The 14,392-nt window shown below is 45.3% G+C and overlaps 1 protein-coding gene across 1 annotated transcript in view; it reads left to right on the top strand.

Annotated features, from left to right (window-relative positions):
- LOC137422959 (bromodomain-containing protein 2) overlaps positions 1–14,002 on the top strand; it is a 49,402-nt gene extending 35,400 nt beyond the window's left edge. Inside the window, exons 9-20 of the mRNA XM_078773643.1 lie at positions 1,272–1,303; positions 5,988–6,068; positions 6,160–6,202; positions 6,739–6,825; positions 7,679–7,752; positions 7,846–7,923; positions 8,582–8,651; positions 8,722–8,814; positions 9,012–9,214; positions 9,754–10,036; positions 12,435–12,566; positions 12,747–14,002. Of these exons, the coding sequence (XP_078629769.1) occupies positions 1,272–1,303; positions 5,988–6,068; positions 6,160–6,202; positions 6,739–6,825; positions 7,679–7,752; positions 7,846–7,923; positions 8,582–8,651; positions 8,722–8,814; positions 9,012–9,214; positions 9,754–10,036; positions 12,435–12,566; positions 12,747–12,883 (1,313 nt within the window). The 3' untranslated portion in view covers positions 12,884–14,002. The remainder of the gene's footprint in view (positions 1–1,271; positions 1,304–5,987; positions 6,069–6,159; positions 6,203–6,738; positions 6,826–7,678; positions 7,753–7,845; positions 7,924–8,581; positions 8,652–8,721; positions 8,815–9,011; positions 9,215–9,753; positions 10,037–12,434; positions 12,567–12,746) is intronic.
- The last annotated feature ends 390 nt before the right edge of the window (positions 14,003–14,392 follow it).

The raw sequence follows: 14,392 nt of genomic DNA, 5'->3' as shown, positions 1-14,392 counted from the left end.
AGAATCAGAGTCGAGGGTTGACAGAAACTTTTCCACCTTGTCAGGAGGAAAGGACACGGAGTCCAGGAGCAGCAGGGTACGACTGGGTATGGTGGGTACAGAGAGGGATGGGTTTGGGACACAAGATTTAGAGGCAAACACAGAGTTGAGGCATTCAGCTTTTTCACGTGCGGAGTCAGCTGTGTAGCCGTTTGAGGTAAGGGAGGGGATGGAGGGGGAACAAACACCAGAAACGGATTTGACCAGACGCCACCAGGATTTGGAAGAGGGAGACAGATAAGAGAGTTCGGTCTTGAGAACGGAGAGATATTGTTTCCTGGCTCTCCTGAGGGTGGACACACACTTGTTTCGGGCTTTGTGAAAGGAAATGAGATTTCCTTCCGTTGGATTTGCTTTCCAGGAGACGAAGGCAAGTTGTTTCTGGGCAACAGCCTCACCACAAGATTCCGTGTACCATGGACGGGAGGAAGGGTATGACAACTGAAGACGAGATGGGATAAATCTGTGCATGAGAGAGAGCAATTTACTTTGGAAGAATTCCCAGGATGAGTTGATGTCAGAGGTGGTAGAGATGGGAGACCAGTCCAGATGATTGATGGCTGCTTGAAGACCGTGCCAGTTGGCCTGAGTGAAATGCCAGACTCGTCGACGCTGAGCAGGCTCCCTGAGGATGGTCAGAGAGATGTCCACTTTAACAAGGACATGATCAGATGTTCCGATCGGAGCAGAAGAAGAGCAGCAGACATTTTCAGGGAAGTTAGTCATAACCAAGTCCAGAAGAGAAGATGTTCCGTTGACTGAGATCCGGGTCGGGAAATTGACAGATTGTGTCAGTCCCAGTGAGTCGCAGAAGTCCTTTGCTGAGGAGCCATGGCTGGTGAGAGAGGTACCCACACCCAGCCAACTGGCATGATGACAGTTGAAATCACCACATATGAGGAAGAGAGAGTTGGGATGAGTAGATAGAAGTTGGTCCATATCATCAGACAGCGAGATGTAGATGGAGTCATCACTGTTTGGTGGACGGTACAACACACATATGAACAAGAGGTGGGAGCGAAGGGGAAGCCGTAGCCAGAGGTATTCCTGGGGGTGAGGTGGAGAGAGTGCAGTGCAGTGCAGTGCAGTTGAGGGAGTTTATGGGGGTTACGGATATGGTGTGAGAAATGGAGAAGGTGAAAGGATTTTGGAGTTTGCTGATGGAGCTGATTTGTTGATTTGTAATTCTCAGTTCCAGAAAGAGGATGATAAGCTTGTTACATACACGTCAGGTGGGTCGACGACAACCGTTGAATACCTGACGGTGCGTAGGCGAGATAGGGGGCACCTCCGGGACACAAAGGTGGTCCCGGGGGAGGAGGCTGTTTCACAGCACCACTTGGTTGTCTGCGACATAAGGGTGAAAGGTGCGAGGAGAGCTCGGCGGGTGAAGTACCAACCGAGAATGAAGGTGTGGAGGTTGAAAGAGGTGACAGTAAGGGAGGCATTAAAAGAGAGGCTGAGTAGGGTAGAGGATGATGTGGTTGAGCTTGAAAGTGGTTGGATGTCAATGAAAGCTAGTCTGTTGGGAACCGTTGGTGAGGTATGTGGATGGACAAAAGGACCACCGAGGCACTCGGAAACATGGTGGTGCGATGATGAAGTTGGAAAGAGGATTGACGAGAAGAGGAAGAAGTTCAAGGAGTGGCAGAAGGCGAAGGGTACGGGAGCAGAAACAGCAGAGCATGAAAGTTATAAGGCAGCCAAGAAGGCTGCAAAGAAAGAGGTAGCAAAGGCGCAGGAGGCATGTAGGAAAATGTTCGGAGAACGCTTGGATTCGGAAGAGGGTCAGAGAGCAGTATTCAGGATTGCAAAGCAGATAGCGAAAGAGAGGTGTGATGTGATGGGGGTGAGTTGCTTGAAGGATGAAGTGGGACAAATCGTTGTGGACCCAGATGGAATTAAAGGAAGATGGAAAAGATATATGGAAATGCTGTTGAATACAGAGAATGAATGGGATGGCAACATAGAGAGTACCCCAGTTTTAGGACCGGCAGAGAAGATAACTGAGAAGGAAGTTGAGGAAGCGATAAAAGCAATGAAGAGTAGAAAAGCGGAGGGCCGACGGGAGTTGTGGGAGATATGTTGAAGGCAGCAGGAAGTTGGGGTGTGAAGAGAATGACAGAGATCTGTAATCTGGCGGTGAAAGAAGGCCGCATTCCAGTGGATTGGGAACTGAGTACCCTCGTCCCTCTATACAAGGGGAAAGGTGACCATCTAGAGTGTGGCTCATACCGAGCGATAAAGTTATTGGAGCATGGAATGAAGGTATTGGAAAGGGTGTTGGAAAGGAGGATAAGGAAGAAAGTGAAAATCGACGAAATGCAGTTTGGATTTATGCCAGGAAGAGGAACGACAGACGCACTTTTTATTGTGAGGCAGTTGCAGGAGAAGTACATGGAGAAGAGGAAGAAGTTGTTTCTTGGGTTTGTTGATCGATCTGGGGAAAGCATTCGATAGGGTTCCACGCAAAGTATTGACATGGGCAATGAGGAAGTTAGAAGTGGAGGAATGGTTGATCAGAGTAGTGATGGCAATGTACAAAAGAGCGCGCACAGCTGTAAGGACGAAGGACGGGAACAGTGGTGAGTTTGAGGTGAAGGTGGGAGTGCATCAGGGGTCGGTACTAAGTCCACTACTATTTGTAGCTGTGATGGAGGTGCTGGCTCAGAACGTAAAGGAGGGTTTACCGTGGGAGTTGTTGTATGCAGATGATCTGGTGTTGATTGAGGAAAGTAGGGATGGACTGAAGGAAAAGATGAACAAGTGGAAGGAATGTATGGAGACAAAAGGTCTGAAGGTGAATATCGGAAAGACGAAGGTGATGGCAAGTGGTAAAGCATGTGGTGAGGTGGAAAGAACTGGGAAGTGGCCCTGTGCTGTGTGCAGGAAGGGTGTCGGCGTGAACTCCATTCAATGTACAATGTGCGCTGAGTGGGTTCATCAAAAATGTAGTGGTCTGAGAGGGTCATTAACCAGTGTGGCAGTTACATTCAAATGTAAGGTGTGGCACAGAGGGAGGTGCAGATGGAGGAAATGTTGAGTTGGATCTTGGAGACGGTGTGAAGCTGGAAGGTGTGAAAACATTTTGCTACCTCGGAGACATGCTGAATGGAGAAGGTGGATCAGACTCGGCAACGGTTGCTCGAGTGAGATGTGCATGGAAGAAGTTTCGGGAACTGAGTGGCATGCTGATAAGGAGGGGAGTGTCGTTGAAGCTGAAGGGAAAGGTGTATGCTGCAATGCTGCATGTGTGAGAAGTGTTATGATTTATGGGAGCGAGACATGGGTAATGAATGTAGAGCAGCAACGAAGGTTGGAAAGGGTGGAAATGCGAATGGTTTGATGGATGTGCGGAGTATCGTTGAGAGAGAGGAAGACAAATGATGAATTGCGAAAAATGATGGGAATAGAGCCTGTGATTGATGTTGTTAAGACGAACAGGTTGAGATGGTTTGGTCATGTGTTGAAGGATGAAAGTGACTGGTTGAGAAGAGTGATGGAAATGAATGCAGAAGGAAGTAGAGGACGGGGAAGACCGAGAAAGACTTGGCTAAAGATGGTGGAAGAAGAAATGCGGGCAAGAGGGTTAACAAGGAGAGATGCAGAAAATAGGGCAAGATGGAGAAGATTGTCATGGGGACCGCAGGCTAACCCCCGCTCCAGCAGGGAAAATGGCCTTATAATGCATGTTGTTGTTTGTTGTTTCACCACCAGATTACAGATCTGTCATTCTCTTCACACCCCAACTTCCTGCTGCCTTCAACATATCTCCCACAACTCCCGTCGGCCCTCCCGCTTTTCTACTTTTCATTGCTTTTATTGCTTCCTCAATTTCCTTCTCAGTTATCTTCTCTGCCGGTCCTAAAACTGGGTTACTCTCTATGTTGCAATCCCATTCATTCTCTGTATTCAACAGCATTTCCATATATCTTTTCCATCTTCCTTTAATTCCATCTGGGTCCACAACGATTTGTCCCACTTCATCCTTCAAGCAACTCACCCCCATCACATCACACCTCTTTCGCTATCTGCTTTGCAATCCTGAATACCGCTCTGACCCTCTTCCGAATCCAAGCGTTCTCCGAACATTTTCCTACATGCCTCCTGCGCCTTTGCTACCTCTTTCTTTGCAGCCTTCTTGGCTGCCTTATAACTTTCATGCTCTGCTTTGTCTGCTCCCGTACCCTTCGCCTTCTGCCACTCCTTGAACTTATTCCTCTTCTCGTCAATCCTCTTTCCAACTTCATCATCCCACCACCATGTTTCCGAGTGCCTCGGTGGACCTTTTGTCCATCCACATACCTCACCAACGGCTCCCAACAGACTATCTTTCATTGACATCCAACCACTTTCAAGCTCAACCACATCATCGTCTACCCTACTCAGCCTCTCTTTTAATGCCTCTTACTGTCACCTCTTTCAACCTCCACACCTTCATTCTCGGTTGGTTCTTCACCCGCCGAGCTCTCCTTGCACCTTTCATCCTTATGTCGCAGACAACCAAGTGGTGCTGTGAAACAGCCTCCTCCCCCGGGATCACCTTTGTGTCCCGAAAGTGCCCCCTATCTTGCCTACGCACCATCAGGTAGCAACGGTTGTCGTCGACCCACCTGACGTGTATGTAACAAGCTTATTATCTTCTTTCTGGAACTGAGTATTACAAATCAACAAATCAGCTCCATCAGCAAACTCCAAAATCATTTCACCTTCTCCATTTCTCACACCATATCTGCAACCCCCATGAACTCCCTCAAAACCGTCTATACTCCTTCCCACATGTCCATTTAGGTCTCCTCCTACCACAACAACTTCCTCATCTCTCACGTTTTCCATCAGTCTCTTGATTGCACACCAGAACTTGTCCTCTTCATCGCTCCGACCAACCTGCGGAGCATATCCCGAGATGACGTTCTCCAAGAGCTTTCCAATCATCATTTTCACCATCATCAACCTATCACTCACTCTCGTCACACTCACCACACTGTCTACAAACTCCTCAGAAAAGAGGACACCAACACAATTCACAGCATTTGTGCATTGCCTCACTGAATTGGGAAACCAACTATTTATGGTCAAAAGTTCAAAGGTCAACTCAAGGTCAAACTTCCAAAGTCACTTCATCCTGTTGACCCGAGCTTTGATCTCGATTGTAAATTTTAATCTTCATGAAATGGACAATTTGCTGTATCAATGGAAAACTTTGGGGGGGGGGGGGGGGGTGGATTTTGCAAGTATCGTGTTACGCATGACGTCTTGTTTGTCTATCACCGGCTTACAGGTCACAATTCTAAACCGATCGTCATGAGTTGTACTTCACCAAGTTGTATAGGGCCCAGAAGAAAAAGAATGCACATTAATTAGAAAAGAAAAAGCACAGGGCACAGAACACTGCCTTGAAGAACTCCAGCCTGGATAGGAAGGGGAGATGAGAGAATTCCATTTGGAGCCACATGTTGACTACAACAGGAGGAAGTCCGCAAGCCATACATCACTTCACCAAGTTGTATAGGTCATCATCCCAATTGAGAAGCCTGTTTTTGGGGTCAAAAGGTCAACATAGGCCAACGGTCAGCAACTTTGCCAAATTTCTAAAATCCTCAATTTTCATCCGATTGACTTGAAATTTGAAGAGGACTTGCATATCTGGTCACTGAATTCAATGACCAAGTATTTTTGAGGTCAACATAGGCCAAAAGGTCAACATAGGCCAAAAGGTCAATATATGCCAAATTTCTAAAATCCTCAATTTTTATCCAATTGACTTGAAATTCTAAGATGATTTACATATATGGTCACTGAATTCAACCACCAACTATTTTTGAGGTCAACATAGGCAAAAAGGTCAACATAGGCCAAGTTTTTAAAATCCTCAATTTTCATCTGATTGACTTGAAAATTGAACAGCATTTGCAAATTGAGTCACTAAATAGGGAAACTAACTATTTGAGGTCAAACGGTCAAAGGTCAACTCAAGGGCAACCTTACAAAATCGTCATTTTTCATCTGAAAAAGTCATTTTTCTTCCTGTTGACTCAAGCTTTGATTAAGATTGTCAATTTTAATCTTGATGAAATGGACAAATTGCTGTATCAATGGAATTTTTTTTCTTGGGGGTAGGGGGCAGATTTTACAAGTATCGTGCTTAGCATGACATCTTCTTGTTTGTCTGTCTGTTTGTCCGCACAGAATAAATGATTTTCTCTGCAACCGTTGGTCCGATTGACAGGAAATTTTCATCATCGGTGCAACTCCACCTGTACAATTTTTAAATGAAATGATAAGACCATCGGTCACGTGGTTCGGCCGCCATCTTGGAAAAAATGAAAAACTGCACCTCTATATCTCGGAAAGCGCTGAATAGAAAAAATTGAGACATGGCTCGTAAAGAACTCTCCATGGGGAATAAAATATCTTGTTGGTGATGTCATAGATGCCTCCATTATGACGTCATAATTCGACAAGTACAAAACTTCATCCGATCAAGATGAAATTTCTTGAGCATATTAAATCTAGGAATAAATTAGTTAGACAAAAAATAATGGCGTCATCAGTCACGTGGTTCGGCTGCCATATTTGTTTTAACACAAAAGCCTTAAAAACCACTGAAAATACATCCTGGTGGGGGGTTTGCAATCTCTGATTGCTCTTTTTCTTGTTTTATAATGAAATTTGTTTGCATTCCTTGTCATTCCTCAGCATGTACAGATGACAGGCCGTTCTTGTTTACATGTCACACATATAATGTAGATCGTTTATCCTTTTTGACTTGCAGTGATCAAATCTGTTTGAATTTGTCTGTCCTTTGTTTTCATGCCCTTTTTCTGCATGTTAATTAGTATGCAATTAAATTATATTACAATGTACTATTTTTGCTGCCATTTCTGTTTTCTCTGTTTGAATGTTTATGATCGGCTGAATTTTTTTTTTTGTTTGGTATGCTTCGTCGAGGCTTGTATAAGTGCTAACACAATCACACTTGAAAGAGTGATTGCGGTGGGAGAGTTGAGAAAGAGAGACCGCCAACCTGCCTGCGGTGGGAGGTAACGATGTATATCATTATTATCTTAAAGGGTATCCAAGTCTGAGTGAAAGGCCTTCAGAATCAGCTTTATCGCAGGAGATTCCAAAGATTCTAAAAGCCTTGGTCTCTGCAGTTTGACGCCGAGCTAGGTGTGAGGTAGGAGCACCAGCCCAGATGGGAGAGCAGTACTCCATCGAGCTGCGGATGAAAGCTTTTGTATATGGTGAGGAGCTCAGTAGAGCCAAGGAAGGACTTCGCACGACGGAGGATGCCCAGTAGGCGACTGGCTTTGGAGGCCAGCTTGGAAATGTGGTTTTCCCAGGAAAGATCATGGCAGATAGTGAGACCCAAAAGCTTGAGTGGCAGAACTTCTTCGAGAGGATTGTGAGAAAGTAGGTGTGAGGGTTCTCCAGACGGTCTTTTTGGAGAGACAAGGTGAGAGTGTAAATTTTTTTTTAGGATTGGGACATGTTCCATGCGTTTGACCAGTTGTAATTTTATCCAAGTCTGCGGAAAATGAAGAGGCTGCTGCCTACCGACCTGAGGGATGAGAGATGGAGTGGCAGAGAGTTGAGTCATCAGCAAAAATATCCAAAAAAACCAAAACATTTCTAGTACTACGATTACTGCTAAAGGGTGCATCGTTGAGGGATGGAAACGAGGTATGGTGGACGGAGGATGTAGCGAAGGTAGTTGGTGAAAAGGAGGTTTGAAAGAGGATAGAGAAGATCAAGGATTGAGGGAGGCAGCTGGATGCGGGTTTGCTGCACCTGTATGGGCAGAGGAAGAAAGCAGCTTGGAGAGCTGTGGATAAGACGAGGAATGATATGGAAGAGTGTACAACAAGTTTGAAGAGTATCGTGGGAGGAAGATGATCTATGAATTGGCTCATGAAGAGGGAGGAGGAGATGGTGATAAAGAATGGTGACTGGAGGTTACTGACAGAGAGGAGCGTACTTTTGAAGGTGTGGGGGGGATATTTCAAAGAGCTGTTGACCCGGCAAGGGAGCAACGGCGAGCTGGAGCTAACAAAGTTATGTTGAGTTGGTGGAGATCACGGAAGAAGAAGTGCAGACAGCATTGAAGAGGGTGAAAAAGGGAAGGGCACCAGGTTTTGATGAGGTGTGTACAGATATGATAATTGCAGTAGGAGAAGTCAGTCAGTTGGACAAATAGGTTGTTGAACGAATGTATGAGAGATTGTCAATTCCGGAGGGTTGGAGGACAGGGTTAATTGTGCCGATATAGAAGGTGAAGGGGGATGTTCAAGATCTGGGGAAGTACAGGTGTATTATGCAGGTGTATTAGGATTTTGTATGCAGACGAACTGGCTGTTGTGGTGGAGATGACATTAGGGTTCTGGATATGAGGATAAGGAAGAATGTGGAGAACGGAGAAGAGCAGCAGGGGAATAGAAAGGGTAGGGGAATGACAGATGGGATGTTCTCACTGAGACAGCTGGTGGAGAAGAGGTTGGAGGTTCAAGTTGAAATGGCATTGGGATTTGTGGATCTGGAGATGGTCTACGACACTGTCCCAAGAGAGATGGTAATGGCGACACAGATAGATGGCAGTGCCGGAATCAGAAGTTAGGTTGGTGGAAGGGAATGTACAAGGGAATGAAGGGAAGAGTTTTGGTTGGTCCTGGTATGTCGGAGGAGTTGAATGTGAACATCGGTTTAAGGCTGATAAACAGGAAGGGGAGGATATAGTATTATTTCATGCAGACGATCTGGCTGTTGTGGTGGAGAGTGGACGGGAGATGCAGGAAGTACTGGGGGAGTGGAAGGAGGCATTTGAGAAACACGGGCTGAAAATGAGCGTGGAGAAGATGGAGGTGATGTGGGTTGGGCAGCCGAGAAAATAAATAAATATGTTCGAGGGGAAGGAGATTAGACAAAGAAATAGGTTTGAGTATCTGGGTGGAACAGTGACTTGGGATGTTAAGTCAGAGGCAGTGGTGCGGAGGAGGATTCAGGTGGGTTTGAATGCATGGAGGAGGGTGGAAGGTGTAATACCAGACAGAAAGATTTCAAGGAGATTGAAAGGAAAGGTTCTGATGTCTGGTGTGATGCTGCCCTACCTTTACGGTTTGGAGACGGTTGCACTGACAAACAACAACAGAGGCTGCAGGTTTGCAAGAACAACTGGGTGAGGAGGACTGTGGGAATGAAAAGGGTGGATAGAAAGAGAATGGATGAACTGGGGGAGGTGATTGGTGTGCAGATGAGCTTGACCGGGAGATTGGTGGAATGCCGGCTGGGATAAGCCTGGACACTTGGTGCGAATGGGGGAAGAGAGAATGGCAAAGAAAGAGGATAGGTAGAGGGACCAAGGTAGGAGGAAAAGGGGAAGACTGTGGTTGAGATGGGAGGATTGTGTGAAGAGGGATATCAGTAAGGTAGGGGTGGTTGGAGAATGGAGAGAGTTTGCTGAGGACAGAGGGGAGTGGAGGAGGATAGTGGTCAAGGCAGGGCAGGAGCTTGGTACCGTTGGACCTCACCCCTTCAGGGAAGAGGAGAAGATTCACATTTGTTTGGGCCGCTTTTATTCAAATTGAATGACCGAAAGGAAGCATTTTAGGAAGTTTGACTTTGGATGTGCATCTGACCTTGTAGAATTTTAACATTCTTTTGCTGTTGGACTAGTACAGCATTGTATCGTTTGTGTGTGTGTCATGACACAGGCAGTCCAAGAAGCAGGTGCAGCATCAGAGCATTGTACCACCATTCGACTCCGATGAGGAGGACAATGCACGACCCATGACGTATGATGAAAAACGGCAACTCAGCCTCGATATCAACAAACTACCTGGTGACAAGCTTGGCCGTGTAGTGCACATCATCCAGACACGTGAGCCGTCGCTTCGAAACTCCAACCCGGATGAGATAGAGATCGACTTTGAAACTCTCAAACCATCAACCTTGCGTGAATTGGAACGCTATGTCATGTCCTGTCTGCGGAAAAAGCCACGTAAGCACGTCTGCCCTGCTCGTGATTATTGTATACAGAGGGCTCATTTAATTAATTTTTTGGCCTCATGTTTATCAGCACAAGTTAGACTTTCATCTGGATGTATTTTATTATTGCATGTGGCTATCTGTTCGTTTACTTTGTCTCTCCAAAGTTTATCATCTTATAGTAACATTCTGAAAGTTTCGTCTGCTCAAGTGAATTTTGTGTATCTTGCAATAATAGTTTCACAATTTTTTGACGAGAGCCGACAGGATGGCCTTGGAGGTACACACACTCACCAATAAGGGTGTCTAGCCTGGGTTTGAATCCCGACCCAGCTATAAACTCTCTTCCCGATGATTCATCGGTGTGTGTACCGTCCCTCAGATGTATGTTAGACGGGCATCCCATCTGCCAGCATTAGTCGTTGGACATTAAAGATCCCACGGTGTCCTTCGTGATGAGTAGCCGAGTATTTGCGGTCACCATGAACAAATTACAAATTCCTACCCCAACCAGTAGGGGGCACTGCATTAGCAGCATGGCTGCATTCCCAGCAATGATGCAAACCCGATAACATACAATTAGCATCGTATGCGGACGATATAACAATCACCTCTACTCATACCGCCACAGCACAACCTCAAGCCTTCCTCAGCACCCTACAAACCTGGCTCACCATCAACAGACTAAAAGTAGCCCCCCTTCCCTCCCCCCACAACCCTCCATCCCCAAATATGAACAGCCACTTCTAACAAATTACACCAAGGAACATAGGGCTGCACCACACATCACTGAACGACATCTCTATTCCACGCACACCAAACAAAAATACTCTGCGTCACTTTTAACACATCCATGTCATTCTCAGATCACGTCACAAACATTAAAAAACATGCATACTAAGGTTGTGAACACACTTGGGGCAGTCACAGGAACCAACTTTGCACACCACAAAGAAACAACATCACTAACATACATTGTAGGTACATTATATCCATCATCAACTATGCCAGCTCATCTTGGGCCTCCAGCCAATCAAACACACATTTCAACACCCTGCAGATCATACAAAACAAAGCCCTTCACATCTTCACAGGTTGCGCATCAACACCTATGGAGCACCTACACACAATACAAGGAAAAATACTAAACATCGAAGACCATTTAGACATGAGAAGTGCACAGTTCCTTGCAACGGCAAATGCCAGCCCAAATCACCCACGCCACTACATGTACAACCACCTATAGGCCCCTAGAAATATAAAAACTACACCACAAAGAAACTGCAGTGACATACTTCGTAACATCCCCCCACCAAACAACAGAAACTACAACAAACACATCCACACCCACATCACCATAAACACACCAAACCTGGGCCCAAACAGTATCTTGGGCACAAAACCCCCACCCATCAATGACGTAGAAACTACTCCCCAGGTCTGATCATGTTCACCTTTCACGCCTTCGCTGTGGACACCACCCACAACTTTTACACTACAAACATAGACTCGACGACACCTGAAACCACTGCCAGGCCGCTCCACACACAATGAAACATATCGTGGAAGACTGCGCGGCCCTGGCTTCGCGTAGGCAAGAGCACACACAGCATCTTTGATATGAGGGATTTCTGGCTGCTCCTGTGGGATCTATCTGCTATCCCCCTGCTGCTGGTCTGTTCAACGCAACTGACTTGGGCAACACAACAACAAGCAGCAGCTGTAGGCGGCACACTGATTATGATTTGTTCGACAACAGGCTACATATGAAATGACGATGATAGCTTGCTCTGCCTCTGCCGACGAAGTTGCCGGAGCCATTATGTTTTTGGGTTTTTCGTCCATGCGTTCTTAATGGGTTTTCATTATCACGATAATTTGAGAACGAACGGCTGATTGGATTTGAATGAAAATTAGATGAAGTATGTAATGTGATGTAAAGATGAACCGATTCGATTTTGGGGTCCAAAGGTCATATTAAGTAAAAAAAAAAAAATCCTGTTACCAATCATAACTTGTGAACCAGCGATGGAATTTTGACCATAGTTTGCTACAAGTATGTCTGTATTATGATGCAATGATGAACCAATTTGATTTTGGGGTCCAGAGGTCAAAGGTTAGAAGTTATGTAAGGTAAAAATTCTGTTACATCACTTGTGAACGAACCAGTGATAGGATTTTGGCCAAACTTGATATAAGTACATATTATGACGCAAAGACGAACCGATTAGATCTCGGCGTCAAAGGTCAGAGGACATCTTTGGTAAAAATGTGAACAGCTGAAAGTTTTAAAATCAAACTTGCTGCAAGTTTGTATCATGATGTAATAGTGTGGGCGGATGCATACATCGGTCAACGTCGCGATGTCGAAGTGTCGTTATAATTGTACATGTATCTGTCATCTGTTACAGCGAAAAAGATTCAAGGAAAGAGCAAAGAGGAGCTGGCATTGGAAAAGAAGAAAGAGCTTGAGAAAAGGTTGCAAGATGTTAGTGGACAGCTCAACCCAACGAAGAAACCGATCAAGAAAAGCGAATTTTCAGGTTGGTGGTTGGGGAAGTTGTTGAGATTAAGGATTGCATTCTTGTCCATATACTTTTTGTTGTTTCCAGAGTTAACTATTGAACTTTCTGCTTCCCAAACGGAATTTAAACTTTTATGGGATATTATTTAGCATTTCCTTCCCCCAAAAACTCATTTTTGTTTTACCCATGGATGCTCAGGAGAGAAAGTGGAGAGCACGCCTGATCCATTGGGCTCTGCGTCACGGCTAAGTGCCACCTCCTCATCTTCTGGTTCTGACAGCACCTCATCTGGATCGTCCACGTCATCGGAAACAAGTGAATCGGACTCTGCTTGATGTCTTTCAGTTTTCCACTCTTTTAACCATCCAACAAGCTGCTACCACAGCCACAGTTGCATGTTTGTTCGGCTGCACAAGCTTTCCTGGCTCTTCCCATTTCCTGTTCGTCACTGCTGGATGACCTCGCTCATTCAATAAATTGCAGTGCTGAGAGGGTGGGAAGGAGCGGGGAAGCTAATTTGCGACCTCCTGGAATGGAACTGCAAGACCGGGCAGAGTGACTAGCCGTGCTCCGAGTGCTGCCGAGACGTTGATCCACCAGGGCAGCCCCACTTTTGCCGACTGCTCAATTTTACCCAGACATTACTCGGCTTGCGTCTGTGTTCTGCGTTTCCTTTTCTCGCCTCCACCAGTGCTGGACGAGATAAGTCGATGCTGGTGTTTGCAGGAACTTGAGGAAATGGGCACCTGTGGTCTCTCTCTGTGTATAGATGTGATGAAGAGCTTGCCCTTTAATGAAGCTGATCCAAGATTTGTGGCTTGGCATCAGATGGGTTACGCATGGTTTTTCCCAGCAATGACACTTGGAAACGAGATACCAAATGGGAGATCATTTTCTGAGAGTCTTGGCAAATGTCTGACCTTCAACTTTCTTTGCTCAATAACTTTGTTGTCGTGTTATACCACTGTTTTGAGTAAAAAATTTGGAGGTTTTGCTGCTCCTCCCTTGCCTGCTGCCTGTTTTTTTTTTGGTTTTTTTTCCCCTGTTATACATTATGGATCAACTACATTCCACTAAATTCAGTGTAGCTTATTTAACATCTCTACCTAATTCCTCACCCCCAAACCGCAAGTCTCATTCGGGGTTTTGTGATGTTGGATTTACACACTTCATTTGTGTGCATTCATAGAAATGCCATTTAGTTTGGCATTTTATAAATAGTTTCCTCATTGAGCCTAGTTTGGACTCGCTGACCATGTCGGCATGCGTTGGGAGGTCTTCATTTCTCAAACTACAACTCCATTTTGACCAGTGGCAATGACGTTGTGACGTTCTGGGTGTTTTGTTTTTCTTTCTCCTACATTTCCCCAACCATTGCTGATTCGGTTTTCCGTGGCAGTCTGAACTCTTGCCATCCTCCCTGGCTGTCCTTTTTTTGTTTGTTTGTTTGTTTATTTGTTTTAAACAAGGTGCTAGTTTATTATACAAAGCTTGTTTACAAGTTAATCTTTGAGAAACATAAAGATTTTTGTTGGGCATGCTTATGTAGCTGGTGCTGAAAAGCGAAACTCACTTGGGTGCCCGAATATGTGGCAATACCTTCGATCTCTCTCGGCGTTCACTACGCTCGAGCTTTTGGTTCAACAAAGTGTGTGTGGTGGGTTCACATATGGGTATGTTGGCATACCCAGACCAAAACTGACTGGACTATCTGAACACGTTTCACATTTGTAAAAAGTTATTGCATCTGAATATTTCTTTATTTTTTATTGTTGGTTTCTTTAATGATTCGTGGCAGGTTTGTTATCGTGAATTGTTTTCCCCAAATCTAAAGCTTTGGTGTT

Source organism: Myxine glutinosa, chromosome 3 (assembly GCF_964187855.1).
Source record: "Myxine glutinosa chromosome 3, kmMyxGlut1.1, whole genome shotgun sequence".
Classification (NCBI taxonomy): domain Eukaryota; kingdom Metazoa; phylum Chordata; class Myxini; order Myxiniformes; family Myxinidae; genus Myxine; species Myxine glutinosa.
The sequence above is the reverse complement of the archived record's forward strand: the minus strand, read 5'-3'. Positions and strand labels throughout refer to the sequence as shown.